We start from the raw sequence: 19,571 nt of genomic DNA on the forward strand, positions 1-19,571 counted from the left end.
CGAATAGATACCGTTCATTGAATTGTAGGAAAAAAAATCAACTATTCGAATATGTTAAAAAAAAGTGTAACCATTCGGGAAATAGTACCATTTTAATTTTGTTCTATGGTCGTGACATTATATCAACAATATCACAAATGGTAACCATACCAGAAATAATTTTCTTATGATTTCGACAGTTTCACCTTTGGTATTTGATTATGCGGGTAGGCTATGTGGCGTGGTCAGTTAAAAAGATTGCTTGGAAATATTGAGCTCGTTTTCTACTTCTTCATGGAATTCTATCCAAATGTTTCATCAGAACTCATGAAAAAACAGTGCATTATGCCCTGGGTGCTGAAAAGACAGAATGCGTAACGTGATTTTCGAAAGCTTCCCACTGCTCCCCACTAATACATCTGCACTACAGCTGTAAACATAAACCAGGCCCGTGATACTGACGTAGCTTGCTGAAGCCGCCACCAAATGTTTGGTGGCGCTGTTTCGGGAATAACATTTCAGAGGGTCACAAATCAAAATATAAGCCAAATTTTTTTTTTTGAAGATAATCCTGTAGCTGCTCAGAATGATTCTTTTCATTAAAATAAACCATAAATGCCGCCAACAACAATTTACGTTTAGCATCAGGTCTCAGGCAAAGCTTCCCAGCAGGTGTCTTTTTCAAATCCTCTGAAATGTCTTCCGCAAATTCTTATTTGGCCAATGAACTTACAGATCATCATAATGTTAATTTAAATCTACAATTTGAGGCGGTTAAACCAATATGTGAGCTCATCCATGTTGTTTGGAAACCTTAAGAGCGAGTCCACGAACAGGGACATTGTTAGGGACATTGTGGAGCTCACCAATCTGCCCGAATTTCAGGGGTTGTTTGAACTTATATAACTAACATCTGGGCTAAATATGAGCACTATGAAGCATCCCAATTGTTAAAATCTAACGGAAGTTATAAGCATTTCAGTTAAAAGAATTGCAATTTTCGACATTTCGAACTGAAGCTCATTGTAAGAACTAAAAAGTTGATTTTCATCCATTTATGCCTACTCTTTAAAAATTAAAGTAAAAAGAAAATAAGAATCTGCTCTTGTCGGTTGACATTGCGTATTGTTGGATATGAACCTAGTTTCCAATAAATGTGAATCGGTGATTTCTTTAAATTTTAGTTTAGTAAAGAGTGTAAATGGATAAATATAAACATTTTAATACATGTTATTTTGAAATTGGCTCAGGAACTAGAATTTGATAAATCCATCTCCAAAAATGGGATATCCGAGCAAAAGTTTCCACCTGAAACAATTCATCGTACCATTAAGTTTAAAGCTAGATAATACTTAAATCATCATACACTGAAAGCCCAATCACGGTTTTTGCTACCATATTGTGGAGTTGAATTGAGGCACACACCGATGTATTTTGCTAAAAACAAACCGTACAAACTTGATTTGAATGTGTTGTTAAATTTTCGACAAGAAAGCCTTCTATAAACAGCTGTTTTTAGATATAAAAGTTCAAATTTAGAAACTAATTTTGTTGTTTTATTCCTACTGAAACAAATAAAAAATATTCAAATATTGTGCAAAAACATTGCTAAAATCACTTCTCAATTCACCCCATGTGTCTCGATTTGCCCCGGATAATGGTACACATTTAATTTCATTTTAACTAGCGAAACAAAAATAAAGAAAAAAAATTTTTTTCGTACTTTCGATTTTGCGCCCTTTTCGTCATGTTACTTCCCATAATTTTGACACTAGACACCAAAACTTTGGTACTTTTTAGGCTTCAGTGACATTGTATGCAGATGACAGCCGAAGCATCCCCGTGACATAAACAAAGTAGAAGGCTATGTTCAAGCTCAAGCGTGACATATTTTTTGCTGCTGAAGTGAATTATTATAAAACATTTTGGATCTGTTGATGTTGATGTTTTCGATGAAAATTATTTCGCACTTTTTCTTCGTAGACTAAACGATGGGCGGCCAAAAGAGGCCTTTTTGTTTTCCACGTGATGAAAAATTGTGTCAAAAGTGGGTGGAATTTCGTGAATCAGAAGAGCAACCGAATGGAAGTTCCGAGATTATGTATCTTTGATGTGTAGTGATAATATCGGAGTATCCAATATTATTTGGAAAGTACTATTGATAGTTATTGATAATTCGTCGCTAACATTTAAAAAAGCGTCATAAACATAGATTTTGTAGACATAGCGATTATGAAATTTTAGCGACGAATTATGCCAAACTCGATTTCAAACCTCTTATTAAGATGTTTTGACTTCGAATACCTCAATAGTCATCGATTTTTTTTTATTCCTGACTAAATAAATTTAAGATCGATCACAATACTTGCCACTTCTTGGTATAATTATGCGAACAGTAAATTGGTTCCGCTTTGACAGTTCTAAATTGAGGCCGCTTTGCGGACAACTATTCTGCACCCAGATTATGCCCATCAACTGACCCTGTAAATGACTGTGTAGGGTGATGGCGTCGCTATTTTTAGACCACGTTTTCCACCGTTTCTCCATCGAAACCGACTACTTTATCGACTTCAGGGATTCGAGATAGGACGCCGTCTATTTTTAGACGATGACTCAGCACTTTTCCACTCTTGTACTTAAAAAAAAACAGATGGCAGCACGATGTAACGCTACGTCCCTATGCAGTGCTTGTTTACATTGTGCTTTTATGAAATATGTTGCTGGAAAAATGGCAGTTTTATGTCTTGTTGCTATAACTAGTATCGGCTTGAAAAAAAATCAAAGTTTTCCATTTCTTTTAGGTGGTTCAATCTGCTTAGCGAGTTCAGCTACAACGTCTTTGAAAATTGGAGGATCTAAATTGCCACCTAGCATATAAATAACCCACCAATCCCCTAGATCTGTCTTCTGAGCAATTCCTTGAGCTGCTTCTCGAGGAACACTTCTGTTAATTGTTTTCAACAATTGTACTCGAACAGATGGCATAAAAATGATCATCAACCTAAAAAAAAAACTTAATAATTTTTGATGAATAGTCGAACTGGTGAAACCTACAAACCTGTAAATTACTAACCCAACAAGCATTACAGCCAATATTATAAACCAGAACCATATGAAAATATAAGTTTTCTCGTTAACTATGTTCAATGGAAGTATGCAAAGAGAATCGTGTTTTTGGATACTTCCAGATGCACCAAATTTATGAAAAATACATTTCGTTACTCTAGGGAAGACGTACACCATTGGATCAAAACGCTGTTCTTGTGGGGTGTCGGAAAACTTCATTACTCTCCAACCATAAGAAAAGAATTCACCATCGAAGAATCGATTCATCATCCAGAGTTGAATCACTATGTTTACTAAACACAATGCTTCACAGGCAAAGTATCGAAGCACGTACAATTTATGTCTCTGTTAAGATAATCATGATTTAGTATGTTAATTATTTTAAATGTAAAAGAGATACTAACCCTTAATCTTTTTAAAACATATCCTATCATAGCTTGTTTCTTTGCACATTTTTCATCTTCTCTACAAATTCCAACATTTAGACCCATTACAAGTGTTCGAATCAGACCTCCCTCAATGGCATCCCATAAGAATTTTGGTAAATAACATGCCGCTGCCTGTAAACATTTGATTTTTATTATTGTTCTGCCTTATTCTTTTTCGCCTTAGTGGTTCAATAGGACCACGCACTGGAATCACAATCCAGAGGTCGCCGGTTTGAATAATATAACTTAAACCAAGGGTCCTGATCGAAGGATGGTTCTTTTCCGCCTTGACCGAGCGATAAAGCTGTGCGTGGCCGAATGGTTACGCTGTCCGCTTTGTAAGCGGATGATTCTGGGTTCGATTCCCATCTGCTCCAACCTTCCATCGGATGAGGAAGTAAAATGTCGGTCCCGGCCTTGGTTGTTAGGCCGTTAAGTCATTCCAGGTGTAGGAGTCGTCTCCATGCCATAAGTACAAACCAAGGGAATGAAGGAAAGAGAGGAATCACAAATCCGTATAAATAATTTCAAGATTGTTCAGGTGTAAACCGAAAACGCGATCAAAAATTAAAGTGGAAGAATAAGGCTTTTAACTGATTATTTAATTGTCGGTGTACAGGACGCCGCACTGTTTAATCATTTTCTGACGTACATTCAATTTTGCAGTCCAAAACAAGTCATTGAATTGGAAAAATGAAATACTTTTTCAAATTTTCTTTTCTTGATTTGTGTGCACCTACGTTGAAGACCAAGATTGTTTACTTTTTGCTCTTTGGTCTGACAGTCTTGGTCTGACAGATTTGGTCTGACAGCTTTATCATGGATTTTGGTCTGGTCTAGGCGAGGGATAGGACACAGCACCTTCCTGGTACAAACAACAAACCAAACCAAGCCTACTCCGGTGGAATCGCTGGCGGCGGTTGGACTCGCAATCCAAATTTCGTCAGTTCAAACACTCGGGTGGAAGGTTCCTTGGAGTAAAAAGAGGTTTGGGTGCTCTTCCCATTCAAGCCTTCGGACTCCTAGGTTCGAGCAGAAACTTGCAATCGAGACCACAAAAGACCCAGGGGTCGTTAATGTGGATGGTTTGATTTTTGACAAGACCCTTCAGTGTTCGTTTTACTTATTTCGCCTTCTCTGACCTTTTCTATTTCTAACGCGCGTTAGACTACTTGCAACGCGGCTCTACTTTACTCTAGCTGTTTCATTTTTCAAATAGAACTGAAACCTAGACTGAAACAGACCACCCGCAACGCGGAGTAGCAGTTTTATTTTTCTAGCAGTATTTTCAATCAAAAATAAAACTGCTCGACGAGTTTGTTTCAAACGTGTGACAATTTGGAACTGGAGAAGAACTCTGTTTCAAACAAAATCAGATATGTTTCACGGTTTCTAACACGCACACCATGATGCTATGTTGATAATCATACGGTCACAATCAAATGAATTTATTTGAAACAACATTTAGATCAGCGCGTTGCGATCATCGTGTTCTAGTTTCATTTTCACCAGTTCTAAATATTTAAAACTGCTCGCAAATTAAAACAATTATAAAACTTTGCGTTGCAGGTAGTCTTAGCTCGCCTTTTCTGTTTCTTTTGGTCATTTTTTCCCTTTTTTGATTTTTTGACAACGAGAACTGTCAAGTGCAACTGACTGCGGTTCACCAAGCGCCTTTACCCAAGAGCCCTCGCACGGGATCGCTTATATTTCATCGCAGAAGGCTAACACATTTCCGCTGACCGTAAATGGGTGATGCCGGAGGAAAACTTTACGATTCTGAACGGAACCAACTCTTACATCTCCGTGTTCTTGATCTGTAATAGCGCAAGTTCCACAAATACGACTTCCTGACCGATCTGAACGGGTCGTTGAACGCGATAATAACGTCCAGGGCAACTTGGAAAAAACAGAAATTCTACAAATTGATGCTGTTTTATCTAAAATATTTACCCTCCACCATAGTTATCACCACCAGCATCATCCCGCGAGGGCCCCACGTCTTGGTGTGCTGTTACTATCAGCTGCTCCAAGTCGGATGTGTGGCCATTACCCAGACGCGAGGATTTCTTACAGAATTGGTTCTGCTAGAATCCTGCTAGAATGATTCTAGCAAGCCTGTCAGATTTCTGCTAGAATTTTGCCAGAATGTTCTAGCAGAACAAAATCTGTCGAAAATGACGTCATTTTGCAGAACCGCTTTGTGGCAAATGTGTTTGCCGCCAAAACCATCGGCGAACTTGTTCGATCAAGTTAAGTTTTATTTTTCAGTTGAAGAATGATGCCGCGTTTTCCAGCACCGCCTGTTTTTGGTAAGTTAATTTGTGCAAGAGAATGAATCATCTACATTATTAAACATTCCACCTTTTATTTTAACAGGACATTGCGATTCTAATGCTGGGAACCTGGTGAAAATCAACTCCGTTGGCCGGAGCGTCCCCGGGAAAGGTGAGGCACTCCACCATTTGTCATTTGCCAGATGCAGCTCACCAGAATTGGCAAGAAAATCACGGCAGGACGGCGGGAGAAAACGACAACCCATGGCAGCTAGTTTCGATTGTCCTACCGTCCGTAAGAAGAATCAAAGTGCCACAATGAAACAGTAAAAAAAAACATTGTTGTAATTTAAATGTTATAACCTTCTTTACTTTACAATAAATAAATGTTTCTACTAATTTTATTTGGTAAACAAAATCTAGCAAAACTCCAAAATCATAAAAAAATCATTTCTGGTAATTTCTAGCGAAATTCTAGCAGGATTCTACCAGAAAATTTTTCTATCTCATTCTAGCAAAATTCGTACAGAATTCTAGCAGGAGGCCTGTCAGAATAGTTCTAGCAAAATTCTAGCAGGATTCTAACAGAACCAGTTGATTTCGCCTGCTCCTGCTGGAACCGGTTATTGCATTTGAGCTAGAATTCTTTGAGAATTCTTGCTAAGTTCTAGCAGGATGATGGCAAAGTTCTAGTAAGAATATTTTCGCTTTGCTAGAATTCTGTAAGAATCCTGTGAGAACGCCGTGACTGGGAATTAAAGTTATCGGGGACGACAGTGTATTGTCCGTTTCTTTCAAAGGTACACGCCGCGCGGCATTTCAGAATATGTCATAGACATTGTTGCCAGCGATTTTCTGCACTTTTGGTGCAATATAAAATATACCTGTCAACAATGCCAGGCGATTCGAAGAAGAATATCAACAAAAACAAACGCGAAAGATTGGACTGGTTGGCGTGTACTTCGGGAGGGTTTCCATACTGCGAAGGTGATGGATTCTGCAGAAAGCACCTCGCTCAATCCGTGTTCAGGTACACCTCGACTGAGAGTGTTCATGGGTTCCGGGAATGCTGTGACAGCCGGTCCCGTGGCGCTCCGCCGACTTTGGTGTGTTACTTTGTATGAGTTCAGTCGAGCTTGTGGTTCAGTTTCAGGAGGTGGTGTATTTGAGATGGGGGTATAGTTTTCGTCATTTGATTCTTCACTCGAGGAGGAGGTCACACCAGGTCTGGGTTGGGAATGTTGGAATATTGGTTTTTTTTTAGAGGAATGGGTTTATTGTCCGGTGGCGCAGTGGTTAGCGTGGTAGCCTCTCACCCAGTATGGCCTAGGTTCAATCCCAGACGGACCCGGTGGGATTTTTCGAGACGAGATTTGCCTGATCACGCTTTCTATCGGATTGGGAGGTAAAACGTCGGTCCATTAGTGTAAAAGATGTTTTGAGTGACTCACCACACATAACCTTCGGACGCATAGAAATGAGCAGAAACTTGCAACAGAGACCACAAAAGACCCGGGGGTCGTTAAAGTGGATTGATTTGCTTTTTTTTTTTTTGGTTTTATTGTTGAAGAAGGATATTGTTTGAGGAAGGATAGCTTAGAACTGGCGCAAGGAGAGAGGGGTAGTGAGTGGTTTTTATATGTCGTCCATTTCGTGATCAGTGTTGAGATTTAATGGAGTATCTGTGATGGTGTCCGACGTTGTCGGATCGGAGGAGTCGTTTTTTGGGACGTTTTGGGTTGTCGACGTCGTCTGGCGAGTTCGAACGGTTCGTCTTTTTGTTTTTGTCCTATATTAAAGGTCGTTGTTCCATCGGAGTTATTTCGGGTTTCGTTTGCTCCTGTTGTTGGTTAGTATCCTGGAGTGCTGCAGCCTGTATGCGATGTTGTAGTTGTTGTTGCAGGCGTTGTAGTTTTTGCAGCTTTTTAAGCTGCGTTTTGGTGAGAATTTTTGATCCTCTTGGGTTCACGAGCGTTTTGATTTGTCCGGCTATGTAGGTATCTGGAGATGGTGATGTCGACTGCGATGTACTTTCCTTGCAGCATACTTAGTCAATAGTCTTTTGCAGACTTGTGATGGTATCTAGCAGTTTACCGTTTTCTGCCGCAAGATCAGCGATTTTGGCATCCTTTTGACTTAAATCTTGAAAAACCTGGTCCAACTCAGCCAAGAGTCGCTCGTCCTCGTAGTGATTCACATCGGTGCAAAACACCGTGCATTTGGTGAAGTTCAGTGTTGACCCGGAGGCCACATGCGATTCCGTCGGAGAGCAACGTCATGTTCTTCAGCTATATAGAGAAGTCAACAATATCACAGTATGAAGGCTGTCGACGTGTCGATTCTAACTAATTTCGGGCCGCTGAACCCGAATATGACCATGAATATCGGTCATGGCGACCCAGGAGCGTGTAATCCATGATGGCGTCCAATATGGCGAAGAGAAAATCTTCAAGTATTTTTAAACAATATGTAACAGGCTTGTGACCGATCAAATTTAACTAATTGGGGGTCGCTGAACCCGAATATGACCATGAAAATCGGTCGCTGCGACCCAGGAGTGTGTAATCCATGATGGCGTCCAATATGGCGAAGAGAAAATCTTCAAGTATCTTTAAACAACATGTAACAGGCTTGTGACCGATCAAATTAAACTAATTGGGGGTCGCTGAACCCGAATATGACCATGAAAATCGGTCATGGTGATCCAGAAGCGTGTAACCCAAGATGGCGTCCTATATGGCGAAGAGAAAATCTTCAAGTATTTTTAAACAAGATGTAACAGGCTTGTGACCGATCACATTTAACTAATTTGGGGTCACTGAACCCGAACATGACCATGAACATCGGTCGCGGTGACCCAGGAGCGTGTAATCCAAGATGGCGTCCTATATGGCGAAGAAAAATTCTTCAAGTATTTTTAAACAAGATGTAACAGGCTTGTGACCGATAAAATTTAACTAATTTGGGGTCGCTGAACCCGAATATGACCATGAATATCGGTCATGGCGACCCAGGAGCGTGTAATCCAAGATGGCGTCCAATATGGCGAAGAGAAAATCTTCAAGTATTTTTAAACAACATGTAACAGGCTTGTGACCGATCAAATTTAACTAATTGGGGGTCGCTTAACCCGAATATGACCATGAAAATCGGTCGCGGCGACCCAGCAGCGTGTAATACATGATGGCGTCCAATATGGCGAAGAGAAAATCTTCAAGTATTTTTAAACAAGATGTAACAGGCTTGTGACCGATCACATTTAACTAATTTGGGGTCACTGAACCCGAACATGACCATGAACATCGGTCTCGGTGACCCAGGAGCGTGTAATCTAAGATGGCGTCCTATATGGCGAAGAGAAAATCTTCAAGTATTTTTAAACAAGATGTAACAGGCTTGTGACCGATCAAATTTAACTAATTGGGGGTCGCTGAACCCGAATATGACCATGAAAATCGGTCACGGCGACCCAGGAGCGTGTAATCCAAGATGGCGTCAAATATGGCGAAGAGAGAATCTTCAAGTATTTTTAAACAACATGTAACAGCCTTGTGACCGATCAAATTTTACTAATTTGGGGTTGCTGAACCCGAATATGACCATGAAAATTGGTCACGGTGATCCAGAAGCGTGTAATCCAAGATGGCGTCCAATATGGCGAAGAGAAAATCTTCAAGTATTTTTAAACAACATGTAACAGGCTTGTGACCGATCAAATTTAACTAATTGGGGGTCGCTGAATCCGAATATGACCATGAAAATCAGTCACGGCGACCCAGGAGCGTGTAATCCAAGATGGCGTCCTATATGGCGAAAGGAGAATCTTCAAGTATTTTTAAACAACATGTAACAGGCTTGTGACCGATCAAATTTAACTAATTTGGGGTCGCTGAACCCGAACATGACCATGAATATCGGTCGCGGTGACCCAGGAGCGTGTAATCCAAGATGGCGAAGAGAAAATCTTCAAGTATTTTTAAATAAGATGTAACAGGCTTGTAACCGATCAAATTTAACTAATTTGGGGTCGCTGAACCCGAATATGACCATGAATATCGGTCGCGGTGACCCAGGAGCGTGAAATCCAAGATGGCGCACTCCTGGGTCACCGCGACCGATATTCATGGTCATGTTCGGGTTTAGCGACCCCAATTAGTTAAATTTGATCGGTCACAAGCCTGTTACATCTTGTTTAAAAATACTTGAAGATTTTTTCTTCGCCATATTGGACGCCATCTTGGATTACACGCTTTTGGGTCGCCGATTTTTATGATCATATTCGGGTTAAGAGACCCCAAATTAGTTAAATTTGATCGGTAACAAGCCTGTTACATCTTGTTTAAAAATACTTGAAGATTTTCTCTTCGCCATATTGGACGCCATCTTGGGTTACACGCTTCTGGGTCACCGTGACCGATTTTCATAGTCATATTCGGGTTAAGCGACCCCCAATTAGTTAAATGTGATCGGTCACAAGCCTGTTACATCTTGTTTAAAAATACTTGAAGATTTTCTCTTCGCCATATTGGACGCCATCTTGGATTACACGCTTTTGGGTCGCCGATTTTTATGGTCATATTCGGGTTAAGCGACCCCAAATTAGTTAAATTTGATCGGTCACAAGCCTGTTACATATTGTTTAAAAATACTTGAAGATTCTCTTTATAGGACGCCATCTTGATTACACGCTCCTGGGTCACCGCGACCGATATTCATGGTCATGTTCGGGTTCAGCGACCCCAAATTAGTAAAATTTGATCGGTCACAAGCCTGTTACATCTTGTTTAAAAATACTTGAAGAATTTTTCTTCGCCATATTGGACGCCATCTTGGATTACACGCTCCTGGGTCGCCGATTTTTATGGTCATATTCGGGTTAAGCGACCCCAAATTAGTTAAATTTGATCGGTCACAAGCCTGTTACATATTGTTTAAAAATACTTGAAGATTTTCTTCGCCATATTAGACGCCATCTTGAATTACACGCTCCTGGGTCTTCGCGACTGATATTCATGGTCATATTCGGGTTCAGCGACCCCAAATTAATTAAATTTGATCGGTTACAAGCCTGTTACATCTTGTTTAAAAATACTTGAAGATTCTCTTCGCCGCCATTGACGCCATCTTGCGCTCCTGGGTCACCGCGACCGATATTCATGGTCATGTTCGGGTTCAGTGACCCCAAATTAGTTAAATTTGATCGGTTTCAAGCCTGTTACATCTTGTTTAAAAATACTTGAAGATTTTCTCTTCGCCATATTGGACGCCATCTTGGGTTACACGCTTCTGGGTCACCGTGACCGATTTTCATGTTCATATTCGGGTTCTGCGACCCCCAATTAGTTAAATTTGATCGGTCACAAGCCTGTTACATGTTATTTATAAATACTTGAAGATTTTCTCTTCGCCATATTGACGCCATCTTGGATTACACGCTCCTGGGTCACCGCGACCGATGTTCATGGTCATATTCGGGTTCAGCGACCCCAAATTTGTTAAATTTGATCGGTCACAAGCCTGTTACATCTTGTTTAAAAATACTTGAAGATTTTCTCTTCGCCATATTGGACGCCATCTTGGATTACACGCTCCTGGGTCACCGCGACCGATATTCATGGTCATGTTCGGGTTAAGTGACCCCAAATTAGTTAAATTTGATCGGTTACAAGCCTGTTACATCTTGTTTAAAAATACTTGAAGATTTTCTCTTCGCCATATTGGATGCCATCTTGGGTTACACGCTTCTGGGTCGCCGTGACCGATTTTCATGGTCATATTCGGGTTCAGCGACCCCCAATTAGTTAAATTTGATCGGTCACAAGCCTGTTACATGTTGTTTAAAAATACTTGAAGATTTTCTCTTCGCTATATTGGACGCCATCATGGATTACACGCTCCTGGGTCGCCATGACCGATATTCATGGTTATATTCGGGTTCAGCGGCCCGAAATTAGTTAAAATCGACACGTCGACAGCCTTCATACCACAGAGAACAGATGTATATCATTGAACATACAGCATTGAAAAACGTGTGTAAAAATTCAAACCAAAATACGTTGAAAAGAGCTAGGGTGTGCACCATCCGCCTAGATAGCGCCACTTCCAAAATCATGATGGCGGACAGTAGCAGAACGTTGGACCATCTAATCACTGCATAAAACATTCCGTACGAACGACATAAGACCAATGTCTGACTGTCCTTCATCAGAGGGTTGCAATTTTACGCGCCAAAGAAGGTAAACAAAACGAAATCGGACATAACATGTTTAAAGGTACTATTTTAAGTTGTCGCTTGAAAAATAATTCTTGAATGAATTTTCTGTTATGTTTTCGTTAATGTTAATGCCTTTTAGCATTATTTTTATTCATGTGGAATTATACAGAAGTGAATTTTATATTTAAACGAGGTTAACATTTATTTTCTTTCAAGATTTTTGAGCCTTTTTCATTGCTAATTCAAATGTTCTCAGCCGCGACGGTGGCGCCGCCAAGCGTATCCTGCACACTCTAATTTCTTTGATGCAAGATTGTATGCAACGCATTTTTTTTAGTGCAACAGTGTTAACACACAAGTTAGAGCTTAGATCACAGAGAACAGATGTACATCTAAGCTCTAACTTGTGTGTAAACACTGTTGCACTAAAAAAATGCGTTGCATACAATCTTGCATCAAAGAAATTAGAGTGTGCAGGATACGCTTGGCGGCGCCACCGTCGCGGCTGAGAACATTTGAATTAGCAATGAAAAAGGCTCAAAAATCTTGAAAGAAAATAAATGTTAACCTCGTTTAAATATAAAATTCACTTCTGTATAATTCCACATGAATAAAAATAATGCTAAAAGGCATTAACATTAACGAAAACATAACAGAAAATTCATTCAAGAATTATTTTTCAAGCGACAATGTCCCATCCCAGAGGGTCCCGGAGTACCAAACCTTCTTAGCATGGTGCTCCCAACGAATACAACCAAAAATCACGGAGCGTATGGTGGTGTGTCCCCACGCTTCTTCCTCCCCTGTCGATTCAGAATTGTGTTGTTGTTCGAACACTCAGTGCTCAAACTCAACCCAATTACGATTCATCTCTGCGATACGGTTTTACGCAGTAGGCCTGGCCGGTTTAACGCTTGTGATGTTTCAATGCATTCCGATGCAATGGCGCACTACAAATGTTAATAAATGACAAGAAGAGTGCTAGGCGTCATCTAACCTAAGGCACTCTCCAGGATCCCTTCGAAAGATTGGCTGCGCTAGGGTCTGATTAGATTAGATTAGATTAGAACTTAGGAGTCCGAAGGCTTGAATGGGGAGAGCACCCAAACCTCTTTCTGCTCCAAGAAACCTTCCACCCCAGTGTTTGAACTGACGACCTTTGGATTGCGAGTCCAACCGCCGCCAGCGATTCCACCGGAGTAGGCTTGGTTTGATGTGTTGTTTTTTTGTACTTGAGCAATTCTCTACGAAATCGGTCTTTTTTCTTCAATTTTAATTTTTGTATTTTTTAATCCGACTGAAACTTTTTTGGTGCCTTCGGTATGCCCAAAGAAGCCATTTTGCATCATTAGTTTGTCCATATAATTTTCCATACAAATTTGGCAGCTGTCCATACAAAAATGATGTATGAAAATTCAAAAATCTGTATCTTTTGAAGGAATTTTTGATCGATTTGGTGTCTTCGGCAAAGTTGTAGGTATGGATACGGACTACACTGGAAAAATAATACACGGTAAAAAAATTGGTGATTTTTTATTTAACTTTATCACTAAAACTTGATTTACAAAAAACACTATTTTTAATTTTTTTATTTTTTGATATGTTTTAGAGGACATAAAATGCCAACTTTTCAGAAATTTCCAGGTTGTGCAAAAAATCATTGACCGAGTTATGAATTTTTTAATCAATATTGATTTTTTCAAAAAATCGAAATTTTGGTCGTAAAATTTTTCAACTTCATTTTTCGATGTAAAATCAAATTTGCAATCAAAAAGTACTTTAGTGAAATTTTGATAAAGAGCACCGTTTTCAAGTTATAGCCATATTTAAGTGACTTTTTTGAAAATAGTCGCAGTTTTTTTATTTTTTAAAATTAGTGCACATGTTTGCCCAGTTTTGAAAAAAATATTTTTGAAAAGCTGAGAAAATTCTCTATATTTTGCTTATTCGGACTTTGTTGATACGACCTTTAGTTGCTGAGATATTGCAATGCAAAGGTTTAAAAACAGGAAAATTGATGTTTTCTAAGTTTCACCCAAACAACCCACCATTTTCTATCGTCAATATCTCAGCAATTAATGGTCCGATTTTCAATGTTAATATATGAAACAATTGTGAAATTTTCCGATCTTTTCGAAAAAATATTTTCAAAATTTTCAAATCAAGACTAACATTTTAAAAGGGCGTAATATTGAATGTTTGGCCTTTTGAAATGTTAGTCTTGATTTGAAAATTTTGAAAATATTTTTTTCGAAAAGATCGGAAAATTTCACAAATGTTTCATATATTAACATTGAAAATCGGACCATTAGTTGCTAAGATATTGACGATAGAAAATGGTGGGTTGTTTGGGTGAGACTTAGAAATCATCAATTTTCCTGTTTTTAAACCTTTGCATTGCAATATCTCAGCAACTAAAGGTCGTATCAACAAAGTCCGAATAAGCAAAATATAGAGAATTTTCTCAGCTTTTCAAAATATTTTTTTAAAACTGGGCAAACATGTGCACTAATTTTAAAATGAAAACTGCGACTATTTTCAAAAAAGTCACTTAAATATGGCTATAACTTGAAAACGGTGCACTTTATCAAAATTTCACTAAAGTACTTTTTGATTGCAAATTTAATTTTAAATCGAAAAATGAAGTTGAAAAATTTTTACGACCAAAATTTCGATTTTTTGAAAAAATCAGTATTGATTAAAATTCATAACTCGGTCAATGATTTTTGCACAACCTGAAATTTCTGAAAAGTTGGCATTTTATGTCCTCTAAAACATATCAAAAAAAAAAAAAAAATAGTGTTTTTTTAAATCAAGTTTTAGGGACAAAGTTAAATAAAAAATCACCAAATTTTTTTACCGTGTATTATTTTTAGTGTAGTCCGTATCCATACCTACAACTTTGCCGAAGACACCAAATCGATCAAAAATTCCTTCAAAAGATACAGATTTTTGAATTTTCATACATCATTTTTGTATGGACAGCTGCCAAATTTGTATGGAAAATTATATGGACAAACTAATGATGCAAAATGGCTTCTTTGGGCATACCGAAGGCACCAAAAAAGTTTCAGTCGGATTAAAAAATACAAAAAAAAATCGAATGACCGAAATCCTAGAGAACTGCTCACTTATGGCATGGAGACGACTCCTACACCTGGAATGACTTAACGGCCTAACAACAACCAAGGCAGGGACCGACATTTTACTTCCTCATCCGATGGAAGGTTGGAGCAGATGGAAATCGAACTCAGAATCATCCGCTTACAAAGCGGACAGCGTAACCATTCGGCCACGCACTGCCAGGAAGAAACTGTTCAACTTTTATTGTTTTGTTTTGAACGTTGCACCATGAAAGTTGAACAGATTTTTCTTGGCATAATCTTTGTTTACGGTCACGCGAACTCATTTTTGCGAGTATTGAACAATCATGATCATTCGTCCATACTTAGGGGGAAACCATTATGCTTCCTGCCTTTGCTTCTAGACTTATCAACTTATGTAATTACCTGGAAGAACAAAACAAAGCAAACCCACTGGTAATATGTGTAGTATTTTTTAGCATCCTCATCATTGAAATCATTGGCAACGCCTGGATGGGCTACTTCGCGTCCAACCTATTGAAGATCAAATGGTATAAGTTATTTAAAAGGCATTTCAATTATATTTTTTGTAGAAGTTTAATTGGACCATCCATAAATAACGTGGACACTTTTTTGGAAATGTCAACAACCCCTTATCGTGGACAATTTTCATACAAATAAAATCTTTTTGGTATGGAGTGTGGACAACAAGCAAATTCCCAAGGGCTTTTGTTAATTTGAGTGCGGTTAACCGCGGTGGATTTTCTTGAAATACTTCATGCGACGCGCGGGTGTCGCATGACACATTTCAGAATATTTCAAATGAAACATTTCTCTGCTGAAATTCCACCAAAACATTGACCAGGCTCACCACACAAAAAGCTTGGTGCAGCGACTCACCAAAGCGGTGGATTTTGAATTTTGACAGTTGTTTGTTTTTATTTTTCGTCGGTGTTCAAGTGCACCAAAGTTTTGTGTTAATGATTTTCATTGAAAAGGTCAAGGAAAATGGTGTTTATTTTAAACTGCTCCCGCCGGGTATATTTTCTAATAGGAGCGAACTCATGCTTGGCTTCAGCCTTCTGATGACGAATAAACTCGATGCGATGGTTGGTGCTGGAAAACAATTTAAAAGTGAATGCAGTATTTAATGTTAATAGAAGAATGTTTTTCTTTCAGTTTGTGCTACGAGTGTGGAAATCGTGTAAAGCGATTGTGTTCTTCTGCCGGAACTGCGAGCGTTTCCTGATTCCTCCGAGCGAGTGGGACCAGTACAGTCTGGAGCCGAAGGAACTTCTGTCGGTTTATCTGAAGCTGTTCTAACGGTTGAAAGAGGTGAAGCTTATGGATGTGTGGTTTAACTGGACGGAACCGCATTCGAAGTGTATTAAGCAAGTAAAGCTGACCGTGCACGGCGAGGTCATGGATGAAAAAGTTCGCCCGCCGGGGCCGTGAAAGCGTCCGAACTGGGCATCAACGAGAACACGATCCACACCCGGTCCCACCTGGGTCACTTCTTCAAAGTGGGGGATTCCGAACTCGGGTACGACCTGGCCTAGGCTAACATCAACAACGGCAACTTTTAGAAACTCAAGCAGGACGCGATTCCGGAGCTGCTGCTGTTCAAAAATTACTACGACAAATCCCTGCGCAGACAGTGCCGCAACTGGAAGCTCAAGCACCTCACCGAGGAGGACGCGTTGGACACGGACATTAAGGAGGACTGCAACGAGTTCCTCGAGGACCTCGAGGAGGATCCGGAAATGCGACAGAACGTCGACATCTTCAAGGACGCCGCCAGGCAGCAGTCTGTGCCGGTGGACGTCAACGATATGGCCGACCCGTCGGTGCCGCGCATCACCCTGGAGGAGTTGCTCGACGATCTGTTGCTGACGGTCGCCCAATATGGTCAAGCTCTCCGAGATACAGTTAGTGTTAAACAACCACATAGCAAGTTGTCGAACTTGCGTCGTGAGTACATCAAACAGGTTCACAAGGTTCGACTCAGTTTTGACGATCCTCCCCAAATGAACCTGGGGTATCCTTATCAAACGGAGTCATCAACTACTCGCAGATAACTTTGAGGTGAATTAAATGAAATTTTTCATGTTGTTATTAACGAAAATTAAAAATAAATGAGTGGTCAAAACTAACAATAGCTTTTTTTGCGTTCTTTTTTTATATTGAAACAGCAAAAGTACTTTCTACTTGGGTTTAGTAACGGGAAACAGGATCGTATATAAGTATAGTCCAGACTCGATTATCGGAAGCCTCGACCAGACATGCATCATCACTAAGAGCTCTTCTTAACGGCACCCAGCTTGTTCTAGTTGGCATTTACGTTTAAAGTAATGTTATGCTTGAATAATGTGTAGAAAACATTGGTTCATTGGAAAACCCGACTTTAGGTATATTTTCATGTGACTGTGCTCAGAGCGAGTTGTGGCGCTATAACCACGGCAAATAGTGTCCAGGGCATTCGTGGAAATACAATGTCCCATCCCAGAGGGTCCCGGAGTACCAAACCTTCTTAGCATGGTGCTCCCAACGAATACAACCAAAAATATCGGAGCGTATGGTGGTGTGTCCCCACGCTTCTTCCTCCCCTGTCGATTCAGAATTGTGTTGTTGTTCGAACACTCAGTGCTCAAACTCAAACCAACTACGAGTCATCTCTGCGATACGGCTTTACGCAGTAGGCCTGGCCGGTTTAACGCTTGTGATGTTTCAATGCATTCTGATGCAATGGCGCACTACGAATGTTAATAAATGACAAGAAGAGTGCTAGGCGTCATCTAACCTAAGGCACTCTCCAGGATCCCTTCGAAAGATTGGCTGCGCTAGGGTCTGATTAGATTAGATTAGATTTTCATGTGACTGTGCTCATAAGCTCTCAAGAAGAACTTCTCAAAAGCTCTTTGAGTGCACTCTAAAAGAAGAGTTAGAGCGGATGCACGTCTGGCCTCGACCAGGGCCCATCAATAATTCATGTGGACACTTTTTTGGAAAATTTCATTTTGAGATTTTTTGTTCTACAAAAAAAACCTAATTCTCATGTTTGTTTTTGTACTAGAATCTTTCTAGTATTCTTATTTGCATTTATAATGATTTGTTAATGTTTTTATTTTCAGTCTGAGGCTAATTCTACAACCTCTTGCTAATGTGCGATTTTCAAAATTTTCCGGTCACCTTTTCATTTTTTTTTAAATGAGCAATTCTCTACGAAATCGGTCTTTTTTCTTCAATTTTAATTTTTGTATTTTTTAATCCGGCTGAAACTTTTTTGGTGCCATCGGTATGCCCAAAGAAGCCATTTTGCATCATTAGTTTGTCCGTATAATTTTCCATACAAATTTAGCAGCTGTCCATACAAAAATGATGTATGAAAATTCAAAAATCTGTATCTTTTGAAGGAATTTTTTGATCGATTTGGTGTCTTCGGCAAAGTTGTAGGTATGGACACTGGAAAAAAATGATACACGGTAAAACAAATTTGGTGATTTTTTTATTTAACTTTTTATCACTAAAACTTGATTTGCAAAAAAACACTATTTTTATTTATTTTTATTTTTTGATATGTTTTAGAGGACATAAAATGCCAACTTTTCAGAAATTTGCAGGTTGTGCAAAAAATCATTGACCGAGTTATAAATTTTTGAATCAATACTGATTTTTTCAAAAACTCGAAATATTGGTCGCAAAAATTTTTCAACTTCATTTTTCGATGTGAAATCAAATTTGCAATCAAAAAGTACTTTAGTGAAATTTCGATAAAGTGCACCGTTTTCATGTTAAATCCATTTTTAGATGACTGTTTTGAAAATAGTCGCTGTTTTTAATTTTTTTAAATTAGTGCACATGTTTGCCCACTTTTGAAAAAAATATTTTTGAAAAGCTGAGAAAATTCTCTATATTTTGCTTCAAAAAGGCTAAACATTCAATATTACTCCTTTTTAAATGTTAGTCTTGATTTGAAAATTTTGAAAATATTGTTTTCAAAAAGATCAGAAAATTTCACAAATGTTTCATATTTTAACATTGAAAATCGAACCATTAATTGCTGAGATATCAACATTGAAAAATTGTGGGCTGTTTGGGTTAGACTTAGAAAACATCAATTTTCCTTCTTTTAAACCTTTGCATTGCAATAGAGTTATCTACGCGCGCATGTATTGCGTGTACGTACACGAAAAAGATTGAGGTTAAATTTTGTACCAGCCAGCAAAACAAATGGCGTGCTAGTGTGCGTGAGAGCGGGCTTAGATAACTCTATATCTCAGCAACTAAAGGTCGTATCAACAAAGTCTGAAGAAGCAAAATATAGAGAATTTTCTCAGCTTTTCAAAAATATTTTTTTAAAGGTGGGCAAACATGTGCACTAATTTAAAAAAATGAAAAACTGCGACTATTTTCAAAAAAGTCATCTAAAAATGGATTTAACATGAAAACGGTGCACTTTATCGAAATTTCACTAAAGTACTTTTTGATTGCAAATTTTTTTTATTTTATTTTTTTTTATTTTTTT

General features: G+C 38.9%; 1 protein-coding gene across 3 annotated transcripts in view; it reads right to left on the reverse strand.

Moving 5' to 3' along the window:
* Positions 1-2,054: 2,054 nt before the first annotated feature.
* Positions 2,055-19,571, reverse strand: part of LOC119769430 (innexin inx1) — a 112,781-nt gene continuing 95,264 nt past the window's right edge. Inside the window, exons 2-5 of one of the 3 annotated variants that reach the window (XM_038261830.1) lie at positions 15,473-15,580; positions 3,450-3,605; positions 3,038-3,390; positions 2,067-2,980 (exon numbers count right to left, since the gene is read on the reverse strand). In XM_038261830.1, coding sequence (XP_038117758.1) covers positions 2,758-2,980; positions 3,038-3,390; positions 3,450-3,605; positions 15,473-15,580 — 840 coding nt within the window. In that variant the 3' untranslated portion in view covers positions 2,067-2,757. Of the gene's footprint in view, positions 2,981-3,037; positions 3,391-3,449; positions 3,606-15,472; positions 15,581-19,571 lie in introns of all 3 variants that reach the window. The other 2 variants (XM_038261829.1, XM_038261831.1) reach the window with 2 other exon arrangements.

Source organism: Culex quinquefasciatus, chromosome 3, assembly GCF_015732765.1.
Source record: "Culex quinquefasciatus strain JHB chromosome 3, VPISU_Cqui_1.0_pri_paternal, whole genome shotgun sequence".
In the NCBI taxonomy this organism is placed as follows: domain Eukaryota; kingdom Metazoa; phylum Arthropoda; class Insecta; order Diptera; family Culicidae; genus Culex; species Culex quinquefasciatus.